Genomic DNA, 13798 nt, shown 5'->3' on the forward strand with positions numbered 1-13798 from the left:
AGCAATCACAAGAAGTGCCAAAAGGCTAAATCCCAATCAACCTTTTTGTTTGATTTGCATTATATAAACGGTCAATTACTAGAGATTCATGCATTTATCATATAGTTTGGAAACTAAGTGCTAACATTATTATTAGTGCTAACATTATTATATGTAGGTTTTAAGCTTCTTGGTATTATATTAAGACACGTGAGTTTCAAGTACAAAATTTGTAGATGTGTATTTAAATCTTTTTAATCAAAAGAAATTGTATTCATCTAAAAGGTGTTGGACAGTGAACAGGCCCAATTAAAGCCCATATACATATTTTTTTTGTCTGTATTTTACTTCATTTTTTTTGCTTATAATGTGAGATCGTTTCATATCATATAAACATTAATCCTTTATTGAAAAGCCAATATCTCACTCTCTTACCGTATCGGAGAACAAAACAAGACTATACAAAATAAAAATATATATATAACCATGATAAGGTACATTCATTATTGTCAATGCCACAAAATAATCGTATAGTTAAGATACATCCTCCAAATGCAGACCAACATTATAATATATATAGTAATCTTTCTCAAAAATCGAAAACATCCAATTTAAGCAAAGCCTTATTTATGCAATAAAAAACCCAACCAAAACCAAAAATATAAATAGGATTTGAAACTATATGTTTCAAATGTAATAATATTATCTCCATACCTTTGTTGTGTAATGTTCACGATCATCAGTTGAATCTCCTGCAGTTCCTCCTGATCTCACCGTTACGACCGGTAAGCACATCAACGGCTCCCATCTTCACCATCGCTCTAACGAACTGACGCTTGAAGAAGGCGTTGTTGTTAGCGTACCTGGCCACGATGCCACGAGTCTGTCGGTCACTTGCGAGCCGTTGGTCAACCTGCAACACTCCTCTTCTTTTACGGATTTGCTTGAAGAATTGGTTGTCGAATCTCAATGGAGTCGACTGGTCTAGGGCTGCTGACGCACTGTTTCTGCATGTGTTCCTTAGGCTATATTTAAAAAACAAGAAAACATCAGAATATTATTTTTATGAGTTAAATAAAATATTTCTTATTGAATGTGAAACTGTTTTTTTTTGTTTTATCATCCTCAAATTACCTTGTAACTAAAGCAGGGTCCATGGATGGATCGGGTCGTCCGCTTCCTTGGAAATTAGTGATTCGGTCGCTGAAGAGACCACAGTTTCCCCGACCAACGGTGTGTGCACCCAAAAGAGCCACAGCATCGAACGTGTTCATCCCTTTGACGGTGAAGAAACTCACGGCTCCGGAGACCGAGATTGTTGGACCCGGTAATGCCACGTCCACATTGTTTGAGACCCTACCGTCGCGCCTTCCCGTGGGGATGCTGTAGCTCGGGCCTCCGGCTAAGGCCACGGAGTCACGTGTGGCTAATGTGACGATGTCGGCACATGAGACTGTGGAGGGGCATGCAGCCTCTAGCTGAGCCTTGATCCTGTCGATAAGGTCAAATTCTCTCACGCTTCCGTTTGGTCCAGCGGCTTTCTCGGAATTGGTTCCATCAATGAGGAGAGATGCGTCACAACCCTACAAAACAAAAAATATTAGAATAAGATTACCCAGACAAAATGATATGAAATTTGCTTAAATTTATGAGTATTTCTTAACATATGCATTTAATATACAAGTATGCAATACAGTTTATCTTGAGTCTCAAATTTGAATGATAATATTTTTGGTCTTTTTTCCGCTTATGTTCTTGTCTCAAATTTAAGCTATACAAGTTTAACTTAAGAACTTAAAGTTAAAAGCTATACAAGTTTAAGCCACTTTGAGCCACAGATTTGTTAAACCGTTCCCTGGGCATGTTGAGCTATATCAAAATTGCTATATTAGATTCTTACCCTAACGAAACAGTCGTGGAAATGCATACGGAGCAAAGCGGCGGTGACGGTTGGGTCAACACCAAACCGTTGGCGCACCAGGTTGCGTACAATAGTCTCGGCTTGTGGGCATGACTGGCTATAGAACCCAACTCTAAGTTGACCAAATGCGATCGGGAAAATAAAGAAAAACACTAGAAGAGAAGAAAACTTCATCATTCTATTTGGGATTAGGAGTTTTCTTCTTTGTATTGGCTTATATAACTTCTTGTGCAAATGATTGTGAGTCTTTGAGATCAACCATAAGGTGTATATATACATACACGAACATCAACCGTAGAAAAATAATTTAGAGACTATAAAATTAATACATCCATGAATATGCCGAATAAATTAGAAAGTCAAAGGTTTATGTTATTATTTATATAATAAAGCTTTGAAACGTTTGCAAAGGCGTGCGAGCGACTTTGTAAACATTCCTTTGCCATGTTGTGAATTTTATAATGTCATATACGATGTGTATGAGATATGCTGAAAATTTGATCCAGCTAAGTCGATAATAGTAGAATTGTAATCAATTTACATGGTGGATTAGGTGTGTAATTCTATCCTAATCTAGTTCGATTACATTTTCTTGCCGATTTTGATTTTGAAAGAAATGCAAAAGTCAATTTCATGAAATAGTTCATTATAAATTATGCTATGAAAGAATAAAAAAAACGGGTTTTCTTTTAAAAACCCACTTGGCTCTATCCCTAATATATATATTTTGGACTTTTATATTATTAACAAGACTTTCATATGATTGAGAATGTTTTAAAGGACTTAGGAAAAAAATAATGGATTTAAGTTTTGGACATTCTCTTTAATTTTAGTTAATGTCACATGTACAACAACCATATAATTGCAACCATAAAAACTTATCAGTTGTTGCAATATTTGTCATAAACTATACTTATGAATTCGTATTCCAATAAGACAAATAACTAATTATGTATACCCCAATACATGGACATCACGACAATTGCTCCATGTAGTCATCATCTATCCGGAGGTTCGGTATCTGCTGATTAGTTTAGTCGTCAAATTATATATCAATTAATAGTTAAAACAAGTGATTTGTTGTTAATCCGTCATGCCTAATGATGATCAACAAGAAAAAACTAAAAGAAGCTGTTACGATACTATATACCACAATACTATAGTAGTATAGTACATGAAAAGAAAAAAATCGAAAATTTCTGATGAGTTGATAAGAGAGATGTTTGGAACAAAATTTGGGAATGTTATGTATATATATAGAAGTGAAAAGTTCAAAAAAAAAAAAAAAAAAGTAAAGTTTGTTACTTGAGGAAATCGACTATTGAGGTTTGGGAATATTATAGTTTGACTGACGGTTTCGTTATAAGATTTTTTAAAAATGAACTTCAAAGTCGGTTTCGTGGCGAGTTGTGTAAAGAAGCTGGCACAGCACAAATGATTATTTGCTTGTAATAATGTGACATTCTCGTCCCTTTCATTATACTTGCATTGATTATATCATAATACTGTATTTTTTATTTGTGGGACATATAACATAATAATTTATGTTGTATCGCGATTGTATCACGTATTTTAATATTTTGGTTTTTTACTAATAAAATTTTAAATACGCATAGCATATATATATAGGAAAACTATGGTATAAATATTTATGTTTCAAAATTAATAGTTATTAATATGATATTTTATTTCTTAATTAGTTCATCTTTAGGGTACTTGATCCTTTTATGCATAGCTTACCTATAATGAACAGGAGATATAACAAGAAGTCAAAACATATTCATGTTCTTTTTAAAAAAAATTTTGCTGAGTGCTCTAGAAAAGAACTCCATCTTGTTAATTGTATTTGTTAGTCTAGAACAAACGTAACAAATACATGAATATTATATGGCTCTGGTTTTAGAGTCACTGTCATTCTTTAAAGGTTGTGTATACCTAGAGCCTTCCCTGAAGATTTAAAGGCTGGAAGCAAAAAAAAGTGGAAGATGGAGCTAGACAGATTCGAACTCCTCACCTCTCACACTTATACAACAGTCATAACCAGTAGACTACAAGTGCATTTACAAAATTTAAGGCCGATTTTATCTATATTATTTGAAGGCCGCAAGCACCAGCTTGCCTTGCTTGGCCTCTTGGACGGCTCTGTGTATACCCTGTTTGAGTTGGTTTTGCTATTGTACTCTATTTTAGTATCCTCAATTTTATTCCAATGAATAACAATAATTTTTATCTTTAAAAAAATTAGATTTCGAGCTTCTAAAACTCGAGGCCACATGTTATATTTTAGAAAACATTTAGGCCCCTTTATCTTACCTTATCTTACTTCGTTCCATTAATTTAATTGCATGCCTATATTAATGTTACTGTTAATTTTATGTTATGTTAATGTAATAACACGTGAAAAGAAAACATAAATGAATGGAACGAAGTTACACACAGATTAATTTAATTTAGTAATATAATTTGATTTGTAAAGTTGTAAACAATAATGCATGAAATTTTTTCACGATAGAAAAACAAATGAAATGAAATTCGTTTATGATCTATTTATTTCCATAACAATATGCATCTGATAAATCCTTAGTAGAGCGGCGGTGACAATAGGGTTCATGTCGAATCTTTGACGCACCATTCTACTAACGAGTGCTACCGCTTGAGGGCATGCATCTTTGTAATAGCTTAGCTAGCACATCTAACGTCTCACGTCTGTCCACAAGAAAAAACAAGACTGTTTTAACGTCTCCTAAATTACCATAAATAACACAATTGGGAAAATACATATAACCCTTGCTATTTACTTTTTTTTTTGTTCAAAAATATTCCTATTTACTATAATGCCATTTTTATCTAAATTTAGCAACGAAAAACTTCTGTAATAAAAGTTTAATTGTTTTACAGTTTTACTGTAATGCCATTCTCATTTATTTTTTTCACGTTTCTCTCTTCTCTCTTGGTTCATCCTCTTCTCAGTTAATTAGTAAATAAGTTACACAGATTAACTAATTTAATAATAAAGAATACATGATTTGATATGTAAATTTGTAAACAATATATATACATGACGCTAAAATTATATTCATACAAATACACAAACGAATAATGAAGAAGGATGTGAAAACTTGGATACCAAGGAACGTAATCACGAGGGAAAGCGAGAAAGAGAAAGCCAGAGCGAGACTTAGATCAATTTCAAATCGAAGTTAGAGAGACGTTGAATAAATTATCCCATAGGAAGACCAAGAAAGATCTCTCTTGCGTCTCACGTGAAGATTTCAAGAACCAAGACCAACAACATCCCTCTCTCTCTCTCTCTCTCTCTCTTACTCGACCATTTATATATATATCTTCATTTCTTTCTCTACTCTCTCGCTTCTTCTCCTTCATCTCTCTCTCTCTCTCTTCGTCTCTTTCACCTATCATCACCGTTTCCGCCGCAAGAAAACCGTGAGTCACCTTCGTCTTCCTCAACCGTGACGTGATCCACCTTCGTCCTCAATGGTACTTACTCTACTTCTTCTTCTCAAATCAGCATTAGCGTCGTTTCTTCACATTCTTCAACCTCATTTCACCATTGATTCTCTGAAATTACTGATTCTTCACGTCTCTTAACTTTTGCTCTCTTTTTTTTTTTTTGCAGGAAATCGAACAACCCGTAACACCTCCCGCCGCAGAGCAACAAACATTAACCGGAAGATTCTTCAGATGCCTCTTCGCTTGTATCTTCTACACGCAACTAACCCTAATCTCGATCTTTGTGATCTTTCTCACGCTAAGAGGTCTCGTCTTCACCAAGTCACCTAACTTCCATCCCAAGAAATGGTACACTCCTCTGTTATCCTCTGTTGCTATCTCCGGAGTCCTCTCTTTAGCCTGGAATTGCTTCTTCGTCTGCAACATACGAGCCACAGTCAAAGCAACGCTCTGGTTCACACCGATACTCACAATCTCCGTCGGGCTCTTCATAATTCTCTACGGCAAATCCGTGGTTCTAGTGCTCGGTGTACCTCTTGTGGTATTTAGCATCATTTCGGCATTGTATGGATGGCTTTACGTCATTAACAAGCATGCATTCACCTTCAGAATGATGTCAATCTCCACAGGGTTGTTACCCGCAAGAACCAGAGCTATAGCAGTTGGATCAGTGATCATAAGCGTCTTTTACTCTGCTTTCTTGGTTGCTGGAATCGGTGGAGCTACTGCTACAAGAACACGTCTAGATATACTTTTCATCTTCATCCTCGTGATAAGCCTTGCCTGGACAATGCAGGTTCTCAAAAACGTACAAGAAGTCGCGATTTCGAAAGCCACATATGTATACTTCAGACGTGTTGAGTTCATGAATGCATGTGATGCACTTGGTGCCACTCTGAAAAACCAGCTCGGGAGCGTTTGTATTGGTTCAACACTCCTTCCACTTATTGTACTCTTTAGGGGATCGATCCGGTGCACTAATCTGCAGGATGGGTGTGACGACGACCAGGACATCTATACAAGTACTCGAGGCTGCTATTGGATTGCCAATCATATTATTTTGCGAGGAAACAGATATGGATTTGTTCATGTGGGAGCTTACAACAAAGGGTTTGTGCAAGCGTCGAGTGACACATGGAAGACGTTCAGAACAGTGGCTGGATTTGAGCAATTGATTGATTTTGACATCACTAGCTCCATCTGTTTCTATAGCGCCATGGGAATTGGTGCAATCTCTGCATTAACTGCAGGAATATGGGAGCTCCTGATCCAAAAGGATCACTTCTTTGAGCTGACTATCTACGCTTTCATCATCGGGTACTTTGTGGTAAGATCTTATTATCCAAATGCAGGAAAAGATCAAAGTTGGCTTTTATCATATATGTAAGCTTATGTACCTGTTTTTATTGGTGTGTTTCAGGGGAGAGTTTCTTCTGCGTGGCTACAAGCATGTGTAATGGGTTACTATGTAGCTTATTCTGAGGATCCACAGAGCGATATCTTTGATAACACAATTCCACAGCGTATTGAGCGCCAAAATATCGAAAAGGCAAAGAGAGAATCTGAGAATAGAGTGCGGGAAGATGAGGATGAGGTGATAACACACTTGTAGAGAGCTAGCATGAGGATGGTATCCACTTAGTTCAGGAAAACTTCTTTCGTTTCTTTCTTTTTTCACGTTTCACTTTTCACTGAGGCTTTTAAAAAGCTAGACTAAAGGTTGGAGATTGTTTAGTTTGGTATTGAAAACTGCAATTAGAGAAGGAATGTATATACCAAATCAGACGAGGATGATTCAGTTCTGATCCTTTCACAGCTTTATATTCTTGCTCTTTGAATCTGTTGTCTGTCTCTGATTGCATAAATAGTGAAAAAGAGCAGTAAAGGAGATAGAGAATTTTAGTCACGGGCCACTTAGGAAACCATTTTATATAACAACAGAACGAACGAACTCTGATACAAGATTGTAAATGTTTCAGCTAGAGATTACATCAGTACATGAATACAAATCTAGGTATGGAACTCAAAAAAGCAGGTTTTTACAATAAAATCAGAGAGAAGGCACGACGTATAAAAGTGGTGACTGGAACAAGTGAATCTCGGAGTTATCAGTGTCCTATGTGACCACGCCCGCCACAAGTTTTGCACATAATGTTACCAGTTCCACCACAACCTACAGCAGAAGCAACATATAGTTAAGATGAAGACGAAGTAATTAGCATAAAACAGGTTGAAGATGTAGGCTTAGATTGTTGGAGGCTTACCTAAGCAACGGACTTTAACAATGATGCCTTGGCTTTCCATAATTGAGTCTACATATAGACCAGTTCCAGAGCAAGTGGCACAGAGCAATGCACCTTTAGCTTCACAACAAGTGCAACGCTGATTATCACCAATTTCTCTCTCGGATATAGATAATCCTACTGGCTCCTCGATTATTTCCTCCGGAACCGGTTTATCATAACAGAACATTGACTCAAGACTGCTTCTTTGTCGGTTCACGTCTCTTTTTATGCTTGACTCAGCCTATAACAAAAAAATAACTACCACAACTTAGCAAACGATATGTTGCCTTGCCTCCCTCACAAGAAAAAGGAATCTCTTTCTCAATCACCCTACTGCTGAAATGTTTCCCATAAAAATCCACACTCTAAACAAAACATTGAGTTTCAGCAACACCAATTCCAGACAAGCAACAATAAATCGCTTCTAGGATTTAAATTCAAAGTATCAACATATATTTGTGATTACTCATAAATCTCTAAAGCTAATAAAGCATAATCATAAGACAAGTCTGTGAAACAAAAGTACACTGGAATGGGTGGGTCAAATGTACATGGGGAAGTTTAGCTCAACTTCTGCAAAAACGTTTCTAGTTTTGTTACAACAGAGTAACACTATGAATTTGACAGGGTAAGAGAGTTGTGGAAGAAACATATAAATGTTTATATACTCATACTTACTAATGCTAGTAACTGATAACTATCATCATCATTAAACAAGTCAGGGCTTAAGTACATTGGTAAGATTCAGATTTCTCATGAGACTCTAGGCTTAGCTTTCCAAATATGGCTTCATTTCAGATACAGAGAATTCGAAATAACACAAGTCAGATCACACAGATAAACACTGATACTACAACTAATCTCAGTAATCCACTCTATGAATCAAACAATAATCCAGGGGAAAATGGGAAAACAATTCGAAGGAGAAGAGATAAGAGATTGTTATTAACCTTGAGAGATGAAGAAGGACGAAGAGAGCACAATCTCACGCGGGAGCCGAGTCCGCGAGAAGGAATTCCGTCAACAAAACTCGATTTCACCGGGAATGCAGCCGGAAAAGCAAAATCTAAAGCGGAGCTCATCGTCTTCTGCTGTATGCGAATTCGAAGACGGAGACGAAACTTAATAAAAATCGAAGGATCGAAAATTCGAAATCGAAAGAGAGAGAGATGGGGAAGGAAGGTTGGTGATAGCTTTGGAGGGATCGCCCATTCATAACCGGACTGTACCGGTATAACATCCGGTTCTAGTTTTTATTATGCTAACCGAAATTTCCAGGACTTGCCGACTTGGTATGGTTTTGACTTTTGAGTGGTTGAAATAAATGAATGGGATCCATAAAGAAGAAAACAATATGGGCCGAGACTGGACTAGCCTTTATTATATGAATAGCCCCATCATCAATTATTTTGGAGTCTGCCTCTTTCTTTCTCTTAACTCGTTCTTCAGCTTTTTAAGTGTTCACTTTTAGGATATTTTCATTTCTAATTTAAACGAGTTAAGTCAGATTTTTTGTTTGTTTGTTTTGTACATCATCATTCTACAACTTTAGTCTTTATATTATCGTCAACAATGTCAAGGCATAAGTAAGGAAACAACATATAATAATAGGTTAACCTTAAATGATAGAGAGTTAAACAGACTAAGGATATGTGGTTTAGTGTTTAGGTTTTCTAGATCTGTATGATAATCTCCATGAGTAACCTAAGGTTTTTTTATATCGAGAGTAAAAGAAGTAGATCAAATCTCTTCGTTGAAGGGGACGTACGTGTTGTTGTCTCGTTGATTCTTGTGTTATAAATGGATCGCTTCTACTCACTTAGCTCTCAAGCAATGAATATTATCACAAAATTAAAAGCAAATATGTAAAAATAACGTAAAGCAAAACGCGTTTGAAAGACCGCGTTGCTCTATCTAAGAGACTCGGTACTACTTTTACCATTTGCAGTTCACACTCATGACTCCATAACTCATAAACTCACAAGTCCCCTTTATCTAATTTGATATTATGTTCGATTTTTATTTGTAACATTATCCCCAAATCCTAATCCATCGACCGACTTACTCGTTTTAGTGATAAAGTCGACCTCATGTTTTTTCTCTTCTCCTTTTTCATTCTTCCTCAGTCGACATCATTATACTACTATACTATTAATTTCCTTATTAAAATTTATCTTTATCAATGCCTTTCCTCTATATATTAACATTTTCTACTTATATCTTTCTGTCATTTTATTCGCAACTTTTTTGTTTTATGATTATGGGTGTCTCAATCCATTTGGCAAACTTTATATAAACTTTTTAGATGTAAATCTATATTTATTTCTTGAAAATACGTTCGAACCAAGAAGTTTCAACTTTATATACATAAAAAGGAAGTAAAAATCTTGAAAGCAAACAATAATGCAAACAGACAACACCCCAGTCACCCACCACCCATCGTGTATTTAGAAAGCCAATTATTCTATTTTAATCTCTTCTTAATACATTTTCAAGTTATCTTCATGTGAATTCAGGCGGTGATTTAAGCTCAATTACCAATATCTATTGCTTTTTAAAAATTGTCAACAAACAGTTCACAATTAAATAAAGAGAACTAGACAAAAATACATTGCATCAAAATATCAATACTAGTTCAACAGCACTACTGTCTATTAAATTAGTGCAAACATACCACTAGATCCGGGTTTAGTCATCATAATAAACCTCTAAACAATTCCTATTTTTAATCTTCAACCAGAATGTTTCTGTTTTATTAGAGTTTAGTTGAGTGCTTAAAAGAATAAAAAAAATTGCTGGGTCAGATCCTTATATTATTATATAATTTTTATGGAAAAAGCTTATGTTCACTATGAGACCCTTCCTTTCCCTTGGTCTCCTTTTTTCTACGAATACAACGTAATGGAAAGAGAAAATGACGCACAGGTGATCGTGAAGCCGACACATATGCCATTTCCAAAACCCAAATCACACCACAACCCAAAACGGCAATGACATAATGACAAAGTTTTTTCGAATTCTTTATAAAAATAAACAATTTATATTAGATCCTTCCTCTGTTTTTGTTTCTGACGTTTGTCTTCAGCTGGTCTTGTTAAAGTGTTTCTCTGTTTTGTGTGTTTGTGTCTTGTATTCTTTCGCTCACTTCTCCCTTAAAGCTTTTGATTCGAATTCGATCCCTCCTCCTTCGTCTTCTTCTTTCCAGATATTATAAAAAGGTGAGTGCTTGCGCTTTATCTTTCTCTTACCGCGTCGAGTTCGTGTTTATCTCTTTCTTCATGATCTGTTGTTGAGGGAGATAAAGATAACCCATTTATAGATTCTCAACAACATACCCAAATTTCTTCTTTTGCTATTCTGCTCTCTGATAAAAAACCAAACTTTATCTTTCTTCTGATTTGTTTTTTCGTGTTTCCAGGTTTTTTCCCTGATTGATGGGATTTTCATTTTCTTCGACCCGTTCTGGTTACTTGACAGTCACATTCCTTCTCGTTGTCTCTTGTCTTCTGTTGGGTTTCTTCACCAGTCCTGTTGATTCGAGTGCCCTAAAACCTAAATCTGAGCATGATTGTAGTGCCTTAACGCACTTTCATGACTACAAATCAAAGTGTGCCTACCTGAAATCAATTGATCCATGTGCTAATCAAGGTTTCTTCGATTACCTCTCTTTCCTCTATTGTAATTTCGAAGGATTCCCAATTTTGGGTCAGTTTCTTCTCTTCCTCTGGTTGCTTCTCTTGTTCTATCTACTGGGTCATACAGCTTCTGAGTACTTTTGTTCGTCTCTAGAAAGTCTCTCAAAGCTGCTTAATTTGTCACCAACTGTTGCTGGGGTTACTCTTCTGTCGCTTGGGAATGGTGCTCCTGATTTGTTTGCAAGTTTGGTCTCTTTCATGGGAGAATCAAAGGGCACTTACGATGTTGGTCTCAACACTGTTGTGGGAGGTTCTTCTTTTGTTACCTGTGTTGTTGTCGGGATCATTAGCATTTCGTTGCATAAGAGACGTGTAAGGATCGAGAGAGCTGCTTTTATAAGAGATATTTGCTTCTTCTGTGTGGCGATTGGTTCTTTGGCTTTGATTTTGGTCTATGGAAAGATCAATTTCTGGGGTGCTCTTGGGTTTTGTTCATTGTATGCTGTTTATGTTGCCTTTGTGTATCTCTCTTGTAGATTTGGTGGAGAAGGTTCTGAATCTGATATTGAGTCAATCCATAAGCGTGGTAGTCTTAGTGAACCAATCTTGCAGAGAGTTGGTCTTGAGCATATTGAAGATAGTGGAGAGCATCAGATTGTTGAAGATGGTGATCATCAGGGATATTACTACTGGAAAAGATTGGTCATTTGGGTAATCACTCTGCCTCTCAACTTGCCAAGGATATTGACAATTCCTGTTGTGAGTGAAGCCAACTGGTCTAAACCATTAGCTGTAGCCTCAGTCACATTTGCTCCGGTTCTGTTGTCGTTTCTATGGAATTGGAAGCGGGAGCCGACGAGTTTTGAAGCTGGAATTGTTTATCTAATCGGGTGTTTGATCGGTATAGCTCTTGGTTTCGTTGCAGGAGCCACAACGAAGAAAGCAAGCCCACCAAAGAAATGGTTATTACCTTGGTTAGCAGGAGGGTTTGTAATGAGCATGACATGGAGTTACATATCGGCGCAAGAGCTGGTTGCGCTTTTGACTTCACTAGGGTACATTTTCGGGGTAAGCCCTTCGATCCTAGGCCTAACGGTCCTTGCTTGGGGGAATTCGATAGGAGATCTAATAACAAATGTGACAATGGCGCTGCACGATGGGAACGAAGGAGCTCAGGTAGCTGTATCGGGATGTTACGCCGGTCCAATCTTCAATACATTGTTCGCTCTCGGGATTTCGCTTGTGGGATGCGCATGGGAGGTTTATCCGTCGAGCATCATAATCAAGACAGACCCCCGTTTGTTGGAGAGTCTTGGGTTTCTGGTCATAGGACTGGTCTGGTCGTTCTTGGTTCTGTTTAGTAACCGTATGAGGCTTGGTGGTGTGATGGGCATAGGGCTTCTGGTCATTTACTTGGCTTCATTGTCTATAAGAATTATGCAAACAGTTGGAGATGCTCACTAACTTTGTTTAAACTTCATAGTGTTCTTTTTTTTTTACATAACATGGGGTTTGTATGATAATCTTCTTCTACTCTGTAAAAGTAATCGATTTTGTAATGTATATGGATAACTTATGTAGATTTGTAACTTAGGTTTTTCATTATCATGTATATGATACAATCTCAAGTAAGTTTCAATAATACCAAAGTTATAGTTTCAATGAGATTCTCTTACTTGTAATTTACGGAAGCCTTATACTATAGTTATGGAATTCAAATTGAGTAGCTACATTTTTCAAATATGTGTCACATACTGGGATAGTCAACAATCTCTGCTCATCATATACATTCATGTTAGCACATACTCTATCTCATAGGGATAATGTTTTTTGCCAGTATAAATATATTTATATATCTTCAAAGGGAATTACTATATAGTCTATTTAATTCCCGGTATTGTGGGAGTTGCTTGAAGTGACAACGCTTGTCTCAATTTGCCAATTTGCATTAAAACTTTTAAGATAAGATTTGTGTCTTTTTGGTTCTATTATTGTTAGTTTCATTATCTCATGACTCGTGTACATATAATAATTTGGCACATTTTTCTTGTTTGTCGCAAATTGTTTCTTTGAAATTAGGATAATTCCAAATTTTGGGACAATTTTATGGGACACTTAGCAATGTCCGTTACCACAATATAGCTGATTAAAGATTTTTACATTTTAAGAGAAATTTGGCCGTATTTGCTACATTCCGGTTTAATTCACCTAATTGAAACCTTTTTTTTTTAGTTTTAATCAGAGTTTTTTAAAAAAAAATTTTTTGGAAAATGTATTAATGTTTTGAGCCAAAACCACAAAAAAAAACAAAACAAGTTCAAAATCAAAATCTATTAATTTAATTTGGTATACCAAACACTTGATTTAAAAGATCAAAATCTATTAATTTTGCGACCAAAAAGTTGATATATTTTATTTCATAACTAAGGTACGATTCACATGTAAGATAATCCTATATGAACAATCAAAGAAAACTTTATTTAGTGTTGTAACAGAATTTGGGATTA

The 13798-nt window shown here is 36.1% G+C and overlaps 5 protein-coding genes across 5 annotated transcripts; 3 read left to right on the forward strand and 2 right to left on the reverse strand.

Moving 5' to 3' along the window:
• Nucleotides 1-437: 437 nt before the first annotated feature.
• Nucleotides 438-2224, reverse strand: LOC17881852 (peroxidase 57; the record flags this gene model as incomplete). Its single annotated transcript, XM_023781070.1, is given in 3 exon segments — nt 438-1004; nt 1114-1562; nt 1880-2224. Coding segments are annotated over 3 exon segments (1080 nt in total), but the record flags the coding sequence as incomplete, so codon positions are not given.
• Nucleotides 2225-4999: 2775 nt separating this feature from the next.
• Nucleotides 5000-7125, forward strand: LOC17884352 (protein PNS1). Its single transcript, XM_023779939.1, has 3 exons — nt 5000-5035; nt 5538-6698; nt 6792-7125. The coding sequence occupies exons 1-3, from the start codon at nt 5000-5002 to the stop codon at nt 6981-6983; spliced, it is 1389 nt and encodes a 462-aa protein (XP_023635707.1). The 3' UTR covers nt 6984-7125.
• A 145-nt stretch (nt 7126-7270) lies between these two features.
• On the reverse strand, nt 7271-8802 carry LOC17883548. Its single transcript, XM_006288669.2, has 3 exons — nt 8607-8802; nt 7636-7897; nt 7271-7544 (listed from the first exon to the last, which is right to left on the reverse strand). The coding sequence occupies exons 1-3, from the start codon at nt 8736-8738 to the stop codon at nt 7480-7482; spliced, it is 459 nt and encodes a 152-aa protein (XP_006288731.2). The 5' UTR covers nt 8739-8802; the 3' UTR covers nt 7271-7479.
• Nucleotides 8803-8825: 23 nt separating this feature from the next.
• Nucleotides 8826-10661, forward strand: LOC111829903. Its single transcript, XM_023779940.1, has 2 exons — nt 8826-8838; nt 10496-10661. The coding sequence occupies exons 1-2, from the start codon at nt 8826-8828 to the stop codon at nt 10648-10650; spliced, it is 168 nt and encodes a 55-aa protein (XP_023635708.1). The 3' UTR covers nt 10651-10661.
• Nucleotides 10662-10747: 86 nt separating this feature from the next.
• Nucleotides 10748-12956, forward strand: LOC17883223 (cation/calcium exchanger 2). The gene is made up of 2 exons (XM_006287348.2): nt 10748-10874; nt 11075-12956. Exon 2 carries the CDS (start codon nt 11091-11093, stop codon nt 12753-12755), a length of 1665 nt encoding a protein of 554 aa, XP_006287410.1. The 5' UTR covers nt 10748-10874; nt 11075-11090; the 3' UTR covers nt 12756-12956.
• The last annotated feature ends 842 nt before the right edge of the window (nt 12957-13798 follow it).

This window comes from Capsella rubella, unplaced genomic scaffold (assembly GCF_000375325.1).
Source record: "Capsella rubella cultivar Monte Gargano unplaced genomic scaffold, Caprub1_0 scaffold_6, whole genome shotgun sequence".
In the NCBI taxonomy this organism is placed as follows: domain Eukaryota; kingdom Viridiplantae; phylum Streptophyta; class Magnoliopsida; order Brassicales; family Brassicaceae; genus Capsella; species Capsella rubella.

Bases quoted from the DNA above. Each gene is read 5' to 3' on its own strand.
- LOC17884352 (XM_023779939.1), top strand. From the start codon at position 5,000: ATGAAGAAGGATGTGAAAACTTGGATACCAAGGAAC. The intron at 5,036-5,537 runs GTAATCACGAGG...TTTTTTTTGCAG, and splicing joins AAACTTGGATACCAAGGAAC to GAAATCGAACAACCCGTAAC. The intron at 6,699-6,791 runs GTAAGATCTTAT...GGTGTGTTTCAG, and splicing joins TCATCATCGGGTACTTTGTG to GGGAGAGTTTCTTCTGCGTG.
- LOC17883548 (XM_006288669.2), bottom strand. From the start codon at position 8,738: ATGAGCTCCGCTTTAGATTTTGCTTTTCCGGCTGCATTCCCGGTGAAA. The intron at 7,898-8,606 runs GTTAATAACAAT...TTTTTGTTATAG, and splicing joins GTCCTTCTTCATCTCTCAAG to GCTGAGTCAAGCATAAAAAG. The intron at 7,545-7,635 runs GTAAGCCTCCAA...CTTCTGCTGTAG, and splicing joins TGTTAAAGTCCGTTGCTTAG to GTTGTGGTGGAACTGGTAAC.
- LOC17883223 (XM_006287348.2), top strand. From the start codon at position 11,091: ATGGGATTTTCATTTTCTTCGACCCGTTCTGGTTACTTGACAGTCACA.